The 17,301-nt window shown below is 32.4% G+C and overlaps 1 protein-coding gene and 1 pseudogene across 1 annotated transcript; one reads left to right on the top strand and one right to left on the bottom strand.

Moving 5' to 3' along the window:
* Positions 1–3,337: 3,337 nt before the first annotated feature.
* Positions 3,338–8,106, top strand: LOC125216175 (annotated as a pseudogene).
* Positions 8,107–12,716: 4,610 nt separating this feature from the next.
* On the bottom strand, positions 12,717–13,749 carry LOC125215960 (uncharacterized protein At5g23160-like). Its single transcript, XM_048117546.1, has 2 exons — positions 13,419–13,749; positions 12,717–13,345 (listed from the first exon to the last, which is right to left on the bottom strand). Exons 1-2 carry the CDS (start codon positions 13,725–13,727, stop codon positions 12,929–12,931), a joined length of 726 nt encoding a protein of 241 aa, XP_047973503.1. The 5' UTR covers positions 13,728–13,749; the 3' UTR covers positions 12,717–12,928.
* Positions 13,750–17,301: the final 3,552 nt, after the last annotated feature.

Raw genomic sequence — 17,301 nt, 5'->3', positions numbered from 1 at the left:
GAAAGACTAGTCAAAATAGGCTGGCCTGGTGTCCCTGCTTAGTGTAGAGAGAGAATAGTCAAGTGATGGTGATAATTGAGGAAGATGAGAAATTTCTAGGTGAAAAAAACAAATAACTCAAGAATGGCGTTTTCTGTGGATGAGAAATTTCTAGGTGAAAAAGAAGAAGGTGTGATTAATATCTTTGGTTTGGCCAACGTCTATAAATACATATGTACAGTACACCATTATTAAAACTCAACTCAAGCTTAGCTAAACATAAATTATCACCACATCTAGAGAGGGAAGGAAGAGATGGATCAGCTGGGGAAGCATATTTTAGATTTGATTAAGATGATATCCGGGTGGGTGCACGCGAATCGGGAGAACAAGAAGTGCAACGAGTGGATGCGCGGCTAGGGCAGCTGCCACCGGTGAGCTTCAAGCCATGGAAGAGCACTCGTTTATTTGTTTTTCGAAGCCACTCAAAATCCTAAAAAAAAACCTCTTGTTTCTTAATTATGAACTAGGAGTAGTACTCTCTCTATTAATGTGCGCATTTTCATACACAGACTGATACGTGTCTCGTATCTTTGTACTTGTACTTGTTGTGTTGAGGGTCTTGTTGTTACTTGTTCTACCTTCTTCTACTTAAATACCTTTGTTTTGGGTTTTGGGCATTTTGTAGTCATCAAAAAGAAAAAGATATACTAGTATTTGTTTTTGCATGATTTTGTCATATTGATAGCATGTAGCTCACCTTCATTTTAACTTGAACATTTTGTAACGTACAAAAATAAATACTATAGTACGATTAAAACTAGTAGAACACTCTAAATAGCTATATCATTTAATCACAACTTATGAGTCTCAATTGATCTCACGCATGTTTTAAAACACTTATAACAAGGGACTTTTCTATTTAAAAGAATTAAGTTATAAATTTAAATTATATTTTGATTTTAAGAGAAAATTTAGCGAAGTCAATGAAGCCCGTGTATTAATGCTCAAAAACAATAATCATTATTGTAATTAATATTAATTTAAAATTTGTTTTGATTTTAATAGATATCATAGTTTATCTTTTCAAAATTTAATTAATTATAAACTGATATCAATATTTAATCAAAACAATAGTGTTTTAAATTTCTATGATTAAAAATGAGCCCGTCTTTGGGCAACCATGATTATGTTGGGCCTTCACCTAATAAATTTTATTTACTTTGTCCATTATACGAAACCCAATTAAAACAATCGATCTTATTCGGCATTACCACAACTTCACAAGGCCAAGCCCATCACATGAAAAATTATAGGAGTAGTAATGCCCAATGATCCACCGCTTACAAATAAATTAATTTCATTTTCAGATTTAGTGAATTTTAATTTCTTATTTTATGTATATTTGGTCCCTTCAAATATTAATATCTAAACGGGAAAGTTCTCTATGTAAACGAGGAAACACAATTTAATTGGTAAAATATTTCTTATCCAGTAATAAGTTGAGGATTTATGTAATCAAGGTCATAAAAGTAGACGGAGATCATCTTACAAAGAAATTACTATAAGCTAAAAGTAGACTATGAGTAGTGTCTATTATCCTCATTCAACAAAATCAACATTATTTACAAAGGAAAAAAAAAATTATCAGTAAAATTATTAAAATTTTGATTCCTTATCAATCATGATGTGATAAGGATAAAAACCCTTAGCCAGACTAAATAAGTAGCAAAAGTCTAAGTTTAGCCATTTAGGAATGTTCAAAGATTTGATTTTGAAAATTAAGAGGCTATATATTCGATGCATTGAGTGTAAATATTTCCTTCGACTTTTGAGTATTCAAGTTCACATTGTTGAAAATTGTTTCACGTCTTTATTTGACTATTACTAAATTGTACAACTACATTAGTTTATTGAGTCTGAAAATATTATAAACTTTTGATCAAATTTATCACATGATTGCAAAATTAAATTATAAAATTATGAATTTAATAATTTTTTTCATTTTTTTCTTAAGTTGTCTAATTTAGGTGAATTGCATGCAGCATTACATCTAAAATTTTATTCGAGAACGAGACCAGTCGTGAGTTTCATCATTTTTCACCACACACTTAGCTAGCAAATATCTGAAACACATCATCAATTTAAATCACATGTGTTTTATAGCTTTATATCAACAATATATTTAAAATAAGAAATTTGAATTCATGCAATTATTCTTCTTTTGTTTCTTTTTCCTATCCCGTAACTAATTACAGTCCAACAATTAACCAATTCGTTAATTAATCACTTAATTAGTTGCCTATCATTTCAACATGTATATTCCCACTTAACACGTCTATAAATGTATAGTACTCCCTCCGTCCCGCTTTAGCAGTCTCATTGACTTTTCTGCTCCCTTTTTGTAAAAATGATAAAAAATAGTTAAAAAGGAGAAATGGTAAATTGAGAGAGAGAATAATATAGAGAAGAGTTTTATCTACAGTATTGTCTCTCTTACTTTACCATTTCTCCACTTTAACTATTTTTTATCATTTTTACAAAAAGAGGGCAGAAAAGTCAATGGGACTGCTAAAGCGGGACGGAGGGAGTAATATATATGTATACCAAGGGGAGTGATCAATTGCTAACTCATCATTTAATTGCTAACTACAACTAATTTAAGGCCATAGGATTTTAGAAAACGTGTGGTCTACAATTTGCCACGTGTAAGTTTCGTTTTTATTAATAAAATCAAAAAAGATAAAAAAAAACGCCAAATTAGGGTATTAGATGAAAATGTCAATATAGTGTTTCGGAAATATTAACACAATGCTTTGAGAATGTCAACACGGTGCTTTAAGAATGTTAACCCATTGCTTATATTGACATTCTACATGTATTATATTGACATAATTTATATAGTATGTTGACATTTCTGCTTTACGAAAAAATTGAAAATTTTTTGAATTTTTTTTCAAATTTTGACGTCGGAACATATACATATGTGATATCGTTGGAATCCTAATAAAATTATCTTTAATTTGATATATGTTATATGAATTTAAAGTTTTGGGATTTCTTTTAAAAGTTAGTTATAACTAAATATGTAGTTAATTGACATTAATACCCCTATTGATATTTTATGGAATTAATCATATGGCTTTATTGACGTTTTTTGTTGATCGTATTGATATTTCTTGGTTGATGATCTAGGCTTTAATTTGAATATCTAATGGTTATTATTTAGTTGTAGTTAGCAATTAGGTATTGAGTTAGCAATATATCACTCCCATGTACACCAATATTAATTAAGACTCAAGCTTAGCTAAAAAATTAAATTTATTGTCACGTCTAAAAGGGGGAGATGGACAAGGCGATGCATCATGCGATCTTAGTGTTATTAATGGCGGTGGTTGCGAAGGCAAACACGACGGGGGAGCAGGAGGCGGACCGAGTGGCAGCGCTGCCGGGGCAGCCGACGGTGAGCTTCAACCAATATGCGGGGTATGTCACTGTCAACTAGAGCCATGGAAGAGCTCTCTTTTATTGGTTCCTCGAAGCCGCAGAAAATCCTCAAAACAAACCTCTCCTCTTGTTTCTTACTGGAGGTACTAACCGATAACGTTCTTGTTTTCTTGTGTTCGTTTGCTGTTTTTTTTCATATTCAAGATTTTAGATATATATAGTGTTTGTTTTTGGTAGATTTCGTTATTATTTCTATTTCAAATTGCTATTTCGATATATATAGTACTATGTAGCTCACCCTTATTTCTATTTGAACGTTTTGTAGTAACATATTAGGATCTAAAAGCTAGCTAGTAGGAATTTGGTAGTATTTGATTGGTACTCCATTTGTTAGGATAAAAACAAATGAAATTGGGAGAAGAATGGGTGGGTCTCGCTCATGAAGCAAACTTGCATTATTAATTTGAAATAGTAACAAAAAGAAAATATCTTAACTATAATCAATTGAATAATTACATATGTAGCATACTCCCTCCGTTCCAGATAGTTTATCCCATTATTCCATTTCGATCCGTCTCATATTGTTTGTCATATTTCACTTTTTACCATTTTTGGTAGTGGATTCCATATTCCACTAACTTATTCCTACTCATATTTTATTAATATGTAAAAATAGAACTCACATTCCACTAATTTTTTCAACTCACTTTTCATTACATTTCTTAAAATACGTGTCTAGTCAAGTCAAAGTGAGACAAACTATTTAGGACAGAAGGAGTATTCATGAAAATGGGCCAATCTATATACATTGACTTTGGAGTCTAAATGACTGCATTATTACCTTTCACATCATTCATTTCTTTCGACAAAAAGTCCAAGAATTGGTTGAAAACCCACACGCTATAAATTTAAAAATTAATATTAATTCATTAAATTATACAAAAAATTAAAGCAACAGTTATCCATTTTCTATATAGATTTAAAAATATGAATGAAAAACAAATGAAGCTTTAATTTTCACAACTCAGTTGAGCCCATGAATTTGTGATTTCAGGTCCGGGATGCTCGTCAATTGCGTACGGACAGTCACAAGAGTTGGGACCTTTCATTCCCCAAAAAGGGAAACCAGAGCTCAAGCTTAACGATTATTCTTGGAATAAAGGTAAATAATTAATAATTATATCATCATCTTCATCACAAGTTAGAAAATTTTGGTTGAATATGTGTGACAAGTGAAATAAGTTTGTGATTAGATAAAGTTAGTAATTTATGCTTCTCATTTTATTAAACTCTTTCATTCTCCCAGTTTTAGTCCATTTTTGTCATTTTTGTCGGTCCTTTATTTAGTGTTCATTTTTACTTTTTGCCGTAAATGTTAAGTAGACTCCATTTAACTCACATTTTATTATAACAATAAATAAATTGGAATTTTTAAGTTCAATTAACCATAATACAAAATTGAATATTGTTTTATTTTTCATGTTCATTAGAAAATTGGATAATTATAAGTTGATTATGATTATTGATCTCTATATTAATTATTTTTCTTTTCATGTAGCTGCCAACTTACTATTCCTAGACTCTCCGGTCGGTGTTGGTTTCTCATATACAAATACAAGCAGTGATTTGCAAAACCATATTGGTGACACGATTACTGGTAATTAATATAAGTATCTTTTAAATAGAGAAAATTGTCAAAAAAACTTATGAAATTTAGTCAATATTGCAAGTGTTATAAAGATTGATAATAATGTCTTTTAAATTCGTGAATGTTTTGTCCACGTAGTCTTTCCCGCAACTACATCACACATAATTTCCTCTCAAGCTATGAGACAATTGTGAAAAATGTAGATTCACAATATTAGTTGTTAATGACCAAAATTTGGCAAAATTATATTGTTTTTCCGATAATTTACCAACTAAAATAATATTTCATGCTCTATACAATTACAGTTTATTTTTTTATAATCAATTTGTTGAAATTAAAATTTTGTTACGTTAATCTTGACCTGCATTTTTTTTATTTGATTGTGTAATTAGCTCTGGATTCATACAATTTTCTATCGGGCTGGTTCCAAAGGTTTCCTCAATTTAAATCTCATGAGTTCTACATTGCTGGGGACAGTTATGCTGGTGAGTAACTTAACTAAAATCATTATTAATTCTATTGTTGGTTTATATGAGGAAATTATTTGAATAAACTAAATTAGATTTATTTACATTTAATTAGACACGTTTATTTTAAACGTTTCAGGACACTACGTTCCTCAACTTGCTGAGTTAATAATAGAGAGAAACAAAATAACATCGGACGACGATCATATTAATCTCAAAGGCATTATGGTAAGATTTAGTGTATCTCACCATCTTCAATTTTTAAGCACTATCATTTAGGAATAATATTAATTTAGATGATCAAATTATAGTCACACTCATGATGTTTGAAAATGAAGTGTTAATCACCGAGTTTCAGTTTTTCGAAAATATTTCATGTGTGTACAAAACGACATATTTTATGAAAATGTTAAAAAAATGACGTTGTCTAAGCATCGCCGTAAGTCATCGTTTTATAATCGGATGAGACAATTGAAAAAAATTAGAACTTTGTGAATTGATATTCTCTTTTCAAACCTGGTGGGACTGAAAAATTTTCGTAATTTAAATAGCTTTTGTTCTTATAGTTTATTCCATCTAGCTCACAAGCTTACATGAATCTTTTATTAATAGATCGGAAATCCAGCAATCGACTCTGAAACCTACCAAAGTGGCAGGATCGACTACGCTTGGCATCACGCCATTATATCTGACGGACTATACGAAGAAATCAAGGAAAATTGCAACTTTACACAGCAAATTGTTTCTAATGATTGCAACAGTTCCACTCAGAAGTATATCGAGCTTTATAATATCATTGATATGTACAATTTGTACAGTCCTACCTGCGTCGGCAACAATCAAACCACCGTTTCTAAATCTTACTTACATTTGAAGGGTGATGCTCCGAAATATATATCTCACAATGTAAGTGTCAACGTTGGACTCAACTTCGATTCAATTCTTTTTGCTACAATATTTTAAATTAATTTCTCTTATTAATTTCTATTTCAAGCAGGAAAGGCGTTGGCATGGTACGATCCATGTGCTTTGATTTATATTAATGACTATTTCAACAGGGCTGATGTTCAACAAGCTCTTCATGCCAATGTCACAAAAATTCCTTATTCATGGGCACCTTGCAGGTATAACATAGTTCTCAAGGGTAAATGGGTAATTGTTGAAAAAACTAGGAGTATGAAATTTCATTAAAGGTCATACCAATAACTTAAAAAACCATCTATAATGAATTTTAATATAGTCCACAATTGTTGCACATGTTTTGATTATAACATATATATAACATCCCCTCAATAGGGATGTATTCATATCAAAACGCTAAGTATGAGTAAAACTTAAAACACTTGTTGTTCATTGGATCTTGTGATCTAACGGTCAGATTAATGCCACGTGTCATCTTATAATATAGATTTTTAGCCTAATAATGTAGCTCGGATATTAATATAGTATTTTTGTCAAATAATGTACATTTCTGGTCTAATAATGTACCTCGGCTAATAATGTAGATTTTTAGTATAATAATGTACCTTATCACAACCATCCAATCTAAGGATCCAAGGGCTATGATTTGTGTTGTGTTTTACACTGGGATGCTGTTAGGACCCCAACACACCCCTCAATATATATTACACATATACGACTTGAATATTTCATCACGAGATAATTGCAAAATATGTTAAACTTCATGTTTATTTTGGAAGATTTTTATAAATAAGCCATACCATTTTTTTATTAAAATTTACAATTAGCCCTTATCAAATTATAAAATCCAATAGAAGAATGATTGAGTACAATGCGGATTGCAATGCAGTGAGAATCTCCAATATAGGAGCGATGACGTTGCATTCTCAATACTACCAACTCTAAGAGGTATTATTGCTTCAAATCTAAGAGTTTGGATTTACAGGTAATTTTCTAGTCAATACTTGATTCATTTTCATAGCACACAACTATCAATGCTTACTATATACTCCTACAACATAGTAGTGATTTTATTTTATATGTTTAGTAGTAGTGATTTCATTTGTTAGTATTTTACTCGTTCAACTTAATTTCAATAGTTACTTATGACCAAAAGATTCACTTGTGTGTGTAATAACAATAAAGTGGAGATGCGGATGCCGTTGTTCCAGTAACGTCAACGAGATATGCTTTGAGAAAGTTACAACTAGACATTGAACAAGACTGGACACCTTGGTACACCGACAACCAGCAGGTACACTAATTTTTAAACTCCTAGCTTTCCATATATTTAATTTTATTAATAAAATTATTGATACATATATTTTATATTAATTCAAAATTAAGGTGGGAAGATGGACTGTGGAGTATAAAGGGCTGATGTTTGTGACAGTGAGAGGAGCAGGGCACCTAGTTCCCATATTAAAGCCCAGGGAATCGCTGCAAATATTTAATCATTTTCTCAAAAATGAAAAACTTCCTTCCATTCCATTTTGAATTCACTTTCTTAATTAAATTTCATATGGGAATTACAATAAATGAAGATTTGTATGCATAATAAATCTTCTATATATAGTATAATTGAAGCACGTAAAAGGTTGTGTAATAGAGAATTCTACAATAATGAAATTTAAAATCATTTCAGTGTTTTATTCTTGATTTTCAAATGTAATTCTCAATAAAATTTATTCGAGTAACTATGACGGAAGAAATTGGAAATATATAGTATCACTTTCTTTAAATGTTTCATTATATTAAACTTTCAGATTTTCACTTTTTAGAGCATCCGCAACGCTGCCTCGTTGCGGACTCGATCTCGTCTCGACAAGACGAGACGGCATCGAGACAGCGTTGCGGCTCCCGTCTCGTCTCGACGAGACGAGATGTCTCGACGCCCGACGCGTCCCGGCGAGGCAAGTCTCGAGGTCGCGAGACACGCGCCCGGCGCCACGTGGCGCGCGCGGGCTGGTGGCGTGACGCCCACTCGCCGACCCGCGAGTGGGCGTCGGATTTATGACGTCATAATTCAATTTTTTTTTTTTTTTTTTTTTAAATCAGATTTTTCAAAAAAAAAAAAATTTAAAATAAAAAACGGTAATATTACCGTTGAACGGTAATATTTTTTTTTTTTTTTTTTAATATTCTATATATACTCTTCTCCATTCTCCATTTTACACACAAACACACATTTATTCTCTCATCTCTCTTTCTTTCCTCTCCAATCACTTCTATAAAATCATTCCTTTATTTTTTTCTTCTCCCAAATTTAATCAATTATGGATCCATTTGAGCAAATGCGTCGAATAATGGAAGAATCGCTAGAAGCAGATCGACGTAGGGAGGAGGAAGCCGCCGCGCCTCCTAGGCAACGCCGGACATACATCCACCGTAACCGGGAGGAAGCCGCCGCAAGGTTGGAACGTGATTACTTCAGTCCGAACCCGGTGTGGGGAGATATCTACTTCCGTCGCCGTTTCCGTATGTCACGCCCGCTATTTTTGCATATCGCGAACACATTGGCGGCACGGGAAGAGTTCTTCAGAGAAGGGTTCGACGCTGTTGGCCGTCCTAGCCACACGACGCTCCAGAAATGTACTGCGGCGATCCGTCAGCTTGCTACTCGGACAAACGGCGGATGCGTTCGACGAATACCTGCACGTCGGAGAATCCACTGGGCGACTTTGTTTGTTGAACTTCTCGCAAAGGCGTCCGGGCAGCCTTCACCGCCGAATTTCTGAAGAAGCCAACCACCGCAGATTGTCAGTTTCTGCTCCGTCTTCACGAACAAGTGCACGGATTCCCCGGGATGCTCGGGAGTGTCGATTGCATGCATTGGCAATGGAAGAATTGCCCTTGTGGCGTTGAAGGGGTCATACACGAGCGGCCACAAAGGCACCCACCCCACCGTTATACTCGAGGCCGTCGCCGACTACCGGCTATGGATTTGGCATGCGTATTTCGGGGTCCCCGGCTCGAACAACGACATCAACGTGCTCAACAACTCCGACCTCTTCGCTGAAGTTCTGAATGGTAAAGCGCCGGCCATCAACTTCGTCGCTAACAATCGCCAGTATAAAATGGGGTACTATCTTGCCGACGGCATCTATCCGAAGTGGCCAACCTTCGTGAAGACGTTCAACAAGCCTACGGACGAAAAGCAGTCTCTTTTTGCGCAGAAGCAAGAGTCTGCTCGCAAGGATGTGGAGAGAGCGTTCGGGGTTCTCCAAGCTCGATGGAACATTATCAAAGCCCCGGCTCGACAGTGGTTTATAGAGAATATGGTCGACATCATGTATACGTGCATAATCTTGCACAACATGATTGTCGCCGACGAAGGACTTGAGGCGGGAAATTGGTTCGACCCTGAAACCCCGGGAAGCTCAACCGCAAGTAGTCCGCCTCGAACGGGAGTGCATCCGTCTTTGCAAGAGCGGTTGTCTATTCGGGCAAGGACACGTGATTCTACCGCCCACGCCCAACTCCAGGAGGATCTAATGGAGCACATTTGGGCAAAATTTGGCAACCATTAGATGATCGTCACTAGAGAACTCCTTCTTCTGCTTCTTTGCCTCCATTTTTTTTTATTTGAGTTTAAGTGTGCAATTTGTAATTTCTAGTTTTTTAATTATGTCTTTTTTATTTTTTTATGTATTTTAAATTGTAATTTTATTTTATTTATAATGAAGTGTGTTTTTTATTAATGGAATTTGTTGGAATTAAAAATAAAAAATGAAATTGAATGAATAGTTAAGAGATGAATAAGAGATGGTTAAGAGATGGAGGGTTGCAGGTGCTGTCTCTTAGTTAAGAGATGAGCTGAAAAGTACAGTGGGGCCCATGAATAGTGAAGAGATGAGATGGTTAAGAGACGGATAAGAGATAGCGTTGCGGATGGCCTTAAAATCGTGATATTTTTTGGAATAAGCTAAATATATAAAATATCACTATTGAATTTGAATCTATGTTTATGCAACATGTTTTCTCCTGATGATATAGAATTGGAAATTATTTTTGTTTTAAAGCTAAGCGTACTGTATAAAGCTTCTATTTATAAAAAAATCATATTTGCGAATAATAAAAATAATAAAAGGTAGAAATAATAATTAACAACTTAGTGAGAAAGATATCGACACCGCAATCCGAGGAAGTGCAAGAAACATAGACGTTTCGTTGTATTTGTGATGACTTGAACTACCAATTTATTAATGAAAAAAAAAAGTTACGCTTTTTGGGCTGTTTGATTGATGGGCTTAATTAATTTATTAACTGCCCATTACGCAACCCTACATTATCAGCCCATTCTTAATTGCTTCTGTTAGTTTTTGTTTATTTATATTTTCTTATAGTTTATTTAGATGGAATTTGGTGAGCTTGAATGATAAATCCCTCATTTCCTCATTTGTTTTTTGTGGATTTTTTTAATGTGTCTAAAATTGACATCTGATTTATTTTGCAATAAATATAACTATCAATACTCATAGTCATAACTAACTGTGCTTTTCTTGAATGATTGATAATTTAAGATATAGAAGGAAATATAAATGAAACGCGATTATTTGAAATGTTAATAATTCTTAAAGTTTCATGAAACAATAATTAGATATGAAAATGATAGAGCCATCATGACTTGAAAAGTGATAATAAAATTGAACTGACAATAAAGAGGATCAATTGTCAAATAGATTTGGGCAACTGTCGGCATATTTAATGCTACTCCATGTTGTTTTCACAAATATATCCAATTAAAAATGCTCATTGTTTTGAATGGAACCTTAATTAGATATGATAAAGCCATGACTTGAAAAGTGATAGTAATAAAAATGAACTGAAAATAAAGAGGATCAACTGTCCATAGATTTGGGTACTTGTCGGCATGTTTGGAGTATGTTGTTGTCACAAATATATCCAATCAAACTGCTCTTTGTTTTTGGCACATTAACAAATCAATAAATTTACAAAGCCACCAACTCCATATGGATATTGTAAGCATTGAATTTAGGTATTTATTTAGTTTTGACTTGTTTGTCCATTCGTTATTATTTTTTCTGGTGAACAATTAAGAACACACTTAACAAACTAGGCAATTTCAAGTCTTTATCACCACTCTTTAACCTTATTCTAGACCAAATTATTTGGTAGCATTTTATTGAAAGTTGGCCCTTGATCTCCAATTTTTTGAGCATTTTAAGGATCCACCTGAAACCGAACAAAATATACAAAAAGAAGAACTATACAATGCAGAACTGCGAAAGTATGTGATTTCTAGGCAAGAGTCGCAAGACGACGAGTTGTCATGGCGTCGTCTCCCCTTGTGGAACCAGTTCTCGATTTAAGTGGATCATCAACCACTTAAGTTGACAACTTAGGAAGAGTTGTGTGTGATTTGCTAATGAAGAAATTTTAGGTGAAAAGAGTTACTCCCTCCGTCCGCGAATAGGAGTTCCGGTTCACTTTTACCATAAATGGTAATAGGGTCTCACCTTCACCTAACTCATTCCACTCACATTTCATTTAAAACTAATATATACAAGTGAGACCCATATTCCACTAATTTTTTTCCACCTACATTTCTTAACATTTCTTAAACCACCAAGTAATGGGATTACTAATGGCGGACGGAGGGAGTATTATACAAGAGGTGTGTGTCATTTGCTAATGAAGATGTGATGAGGCCGTTATAGATAAAATTGGGTGATATTAAAAAAATGATTGAAAATTCTCAATCTTCTACCGGCTTTGCCACCATTCCTAGTATGCACGTCTTGTCATTAGTCTAGCAGAATTTTTATGGTGATTCTAATTCCAAAATCAGAATGTCTAATTGTTTTTTTTTGGATAAATCGATTAATCTAGTTTAATTATGCATGCAGCACCTCTAGCTTCAAACAAATTAACATAATAACAAATCGAGTTTTGATTTTATGTAATTTGTTGAAAACAATATATTAATATCAATAACATTTTTCAGGGTGTTAAAAGTATAATAAACAAAACTATATCACAAAGTTTGGACAAAATTTGGTGGATTTCGTCAATTTTTCTTAATTAGTAGTCGTATTTCACCTTTATTTTAGTTCAATAGCATGGCTGTGACTATTACCTTGAACCTTACACAAACAAGATAACTGCGCCAAATTAAAACTTCCAATTTCATATTCCTTTTTCGAATTTGCAATCAACCATATATATTTCGTGATTTGAACTACTATGGTCACTAGAATCAAACAAAATTTGTAAAATAAAACAAATAATTCTCAACTTCAAATTGAGCTACATTGGTGATCATAAATGATGATCCAAGTTAGTATGTGTAACCTAACATTCACAAACACCCCAATTAACAAACTCCATCAAAACTAAACCCAAAAAAAAAAAAAAAAAAAAAAAAAAAAGGTATAATTCCAAAAGCAAAATCAGTTACTCAGAGTCATAGCTTTTGATTCCGATGGAGCAATCCTTCCAAAACAACCTTTTTCTTATACTCCCACGAATCAAAATCAACACCCTCCCTTTCACCGCTCTTCAATTTCTCGCCGTTTGATTCCTCCATTTTCGCCCTAATTCGAGGCACCAAGTAAAACCACGCCGTCGCGCACACAATCGCCCAAAATTTCCCCCAAATCACCATCACCACCAACGTCGCCGACACGATCACTGCGCCAACCGTCGACTCGAAGTCGCCGCCCGCCGCCTGTTTCCTCCGATGCGGCGGAGGCAGGGAAACCGAGTGCGACAGCTTGCGTCGGCTCGTCGCCGCCGGATTCACGGCGCCGATCTCTTCTTCCGCCGATTTTACAATCGAGATCGTCGTTATCGCAATTGATTCATCTCGATTTTCGTGTCTCTGAAATTGATAATGTAATTGTGAAATTTATGATCGATTAAATTAATTGATGAATTGAGAGGTAATTAGCTACCTTGCTAGTGATGATTGGTTGATCTGCAGATGAAATTGCGATCTTCTTCCTCTTCTTCTTTTCCTCTTCGTGTTGTTCGACATCGTGGATTTCGCTGGTCGAAGTCTTCGCGGTCTCCGGCGGATCGTTGACCGGAATAGCGCGGGCGGAGACCGATTTTCTGTCGCTGTGATCGGCGGAGACTTTGTTGGAAACGCCGAAGCAGGTTGCAAAGGAGCAGAGGAAGCTGCATCTACTGTGTTTTCTTCTTCCCTTTTTGGCGGCAGCCATGAGAGAGAGAGAGAGAGAGGAGAGAGAAGTTAGCTGCATGAAGGTTTTTTCTTAGCTATGTTTTGTTGAATTTGAGTGCATTTTGTTGCCCACGTTTTCATTTTCTTTTTATTTAATTATTTTTAGATTAATTAACATAATTTATTTATTCTATCCTCGCTTTTAACATAATTTTTTTTAATTTTGCGAAAAAAGAATATTTTTACCATAGAGGAACAACAGTAATAAACTTTGACTAAGATTAATTTTATTCTATATAAAAATTAGATTAATAAGTGAAGAATATATTATATGCCATTGTCTTGAAATTAAGTATCGAATTTTGTTAATTCATTAGATGATAATCTCGATTACTCGATTGGACTCTGAACGTGAGCAATCTCAACGAAGCTTCCTGTAATTTATTTTTATTTTATCTATCAAATCAAACTAGATCATTTTTATTAGAGTGTAGTATAGTGCAAATGATTTTATTAAATTGGATTGAGTTATTTTTCATAGAATTATTTATTAATGTTTAATTTGTTATTTTGATGTATATTTGAGCATGATATTTTATGTGATTTTGTTTTACTCCCTTCGTCCCATAAAAGTTGATACAAAACTTTTGTGCACGGAGATTAAGAATTTATACTAAATAAATAGGAGAGATGAAAAAAGAAGGAAAGATAAGAGAGTAAAGTAAATGATGGAATAAAGGAAGAATGATTAGATGTTTTGTCTTTTATTAAAAAAGGAAATGACTCAACTTTGTTGGGACGGAATAAAAAAGAATACGACTCAATTTTATGGGACGGAGGGAGTATAAGTTAAGTAAGATGGTAGTGTTTCCATTTTAAGATTATGCTATTTTAGTGGAATGATTAAAAAAAAGAAAATACTCCGTACTATTTTATTTCTAAAGTTAGAAGAATACTTATTTTTTTCATTTGAAGTTATATTTACTAATTCTTTTCATTCATTTAAATATTTGATGCATATTTCTTTAATTTGCATTATGCTAGTAAGAAAATGAAATATTATACTCCTCTCAACTAACTTGACTTTGGATAAATAGATGGCTCCAACTCCCGAAGGCGATCCCACCTTCTCCACGTAAAGACTGAAAAAGGCAAATGATCTGTGACTATTACCATCTTTACGAATATAAATAAATAAAATAATTGAAAAGGATAAAGAGGAGGTTTGTTTATTTCTATATCCATACCTCGCGAAAATTGTGAAAGAAAAATGTAGAAAGTTGGACTTGGGGACTCAAAAGACATATTTAGGGTACGTCTCAATGTTCAAAATCATAATTAATGAGTAATTTTAAAATCTTAATTGACATTCTATCCTCTAGTAATTACAATTTACTACAATTACTACTAGTACTTACTATATATGTCCACGTAAAAATAGCAAGTCATGCGGTGCTCCAAATGACGGGAGTAAAAATTTGATGGTCCTTCCATGCTAAGTGGCAAAATGATTTGGTATACTCTATCAATAAGTCCTTGACAAATAGATATAAAATATGGTCAATATGCCACATCTATTTAACGTCATTTCACTAATCTAACGGTTTCATTAATTAATTTATAGAAAGTAGTATAATACTATTAAATAAGAATTATCATAGTACCTTAGAATTGAATAGGCAATGTCATATAATACAATATATATGTATATTAACTACATAATGGAGTATATTTATAATATTTCACTCATTAAAAAGTAATTATAGTATTACATGATTCTTTTACGGCAAGGAAAAAAATTATGCTACTATTATAATTGTTTGATAGTAGTATTTTTTTTCTTTATTTTATATTCATATATATACAAAAAAATTATAAAATTAAAACTTATAACTATAACTTATATTTTATATAGCTTTCAATTATTATTGTGTTAAAAATTATTAATAAAATTTAATACGAGGATGCACTATCTTATCTTTATGCAATTAAAATAAACTTATTGATAAAAGACTTCACTTCTAAAATAAAATAAAAAAAGAGTATTTTAAACAATATATAAAATGAACTTATTAATAAAAGACTTCACTTCTAAAATTAAAAAAAAACAAAGAGTATTTTAAACAATATGTTAAAAAAATACAAATAATAACATATTTCACTATCTATGTAGTCAAATAAACACATACATATATATTTCACTATCTATGTAGTCAAATAAACACATACATATATATTTCACTATTTATGTAGTCAAATAATTTCTTCTCTATATTGTATGAAAACATCGAATGAAAATTGAATTGACACAAGAATTTTTTTTATAAGAGAGATATTGGAGTATATTTCACTCTAATTCTATGGTATGATAATTCCATATTTAATTGTATTATACAACTTTCCATAAATAATAAATGACGCTGTTAGATTAGTGAATTGAGGTTAAATAGTGGACCATATTTTATATCCATTTGTCAAAAAATTATTAGTGGGGCATATCAAATCATCTTGCCACTTAGTATGGAAGGACCATCAACTTTCCATCTTGTCGTTTACGGCTACATATAATATTATAATTTATGCTGCCATATTTAAAATTCCCAAATACAATTAGAATTCCATCCCAAATATATTTGAATAATTTGATGATATATTTTACTCTTCGCTATATTAGCTTTCTTTAATGGCTAATAAGTCACTAATTATGATAGTCTTTCACTAATGTTTTTAAAACATACATATTTATATTTTAAAATATTAACTAGCATGCAATAAGGCAAATTTCAACAATAATTGCTTTACATTGTTTTTAACCTTTTATGATTAGAATTCAGAACTATTTTATTAATATATTGATTTCACCTAACTCCAAACTTTCACTGTTTTACTTTTCATAAAATGTATTGCTAGTTGCTAGATAAATTTTGTGACAGAAAATGATTTATTGAAGTTTGAGGTGATGTTTTTTTACTTCAAGACATGGAACGACATTAATTCAACAATAAGGACAAGTATTGTTCTGTGTTCGCAACTTTTATCGTACTATTATACTACTATAAATTATAAAACTCATCAATTTTTAATGTATATTCCATAAAATATCCTAAATTTAGAAAAACTATAAGTTGAGGATATTTTTAAAGTAGGCTGAAATTGTGGTTTCTATTTTTTTTTTTTTTTTGTTAAAACAATCTCGTTTCATGTGTATTGAAAAAAGAGATCTAGCTCGGACCCTAACCAGATAAATATGCTTTTCGTGACAAGATTTTATATAGCAGGACATTTTCTAAATAATGCTGTAAATATGCGACATTTAATGAATAACAAACTGATGATAAAATAATAAAAGGATAATAGCTATTTACACGACGTTTGGTCAAATTATGGTCAATCTCATAAAGTTTAAATAGTATTTTATTTTGAGGTTCCAATTTATTTTAATTGTGTTATCCATGTGCAAGATGATGTCTTTTGGTGATGCTCAATTTGACGTTATTTTATTAACACGTGTACCTTTTCATTTATTTTCGTATTTTAATCAAACAACTCCGTTTTGAGCCATTATCAACGACATCACAAATTTGATAATTGAGTAAAATTTAAACACTTAGTGATTTAATATTTTGTTTATTACCAAGAACTTAATGATAATT

Source organism: Salvia hispanica, chromosome 3, assembly GCF_023119035.1.
Source record: "Salvia hispanica cultivar TCC Black 2014 chromosome 3, UniMelb_Shisp_WGS_1.0, whole genome shotgun sequence".
Lineage (NCBI taxonomy): Eukaryota > Viridiplantae > Streptophyta > Magnoliopsida > Lamiales > Lamiaceae > Salvia > Salvia hispanica.
Note: the sequence above shows the minus strand (reverse complement) of the source record. Positions and strands in the feature narration are given on the sequence as shown.

Bases quoted from the DNA above. Each gene is read 5' to 3' on its own strand.
- LOC125215960 (XM_048117546.1), bottom strand. From the start codon at position 13,727: ATGCAGCTAACTTCTCTCTCCTCTCTCTCTCTCTCTCTCATGGCTGCC. The intron at 13,346-13,418 runs GTAGCTAATTAC...TATCAATTTCAG, and splicing joins AACCAATCATCACTAGCAAG to AGACACGAAAATCGAGATGA.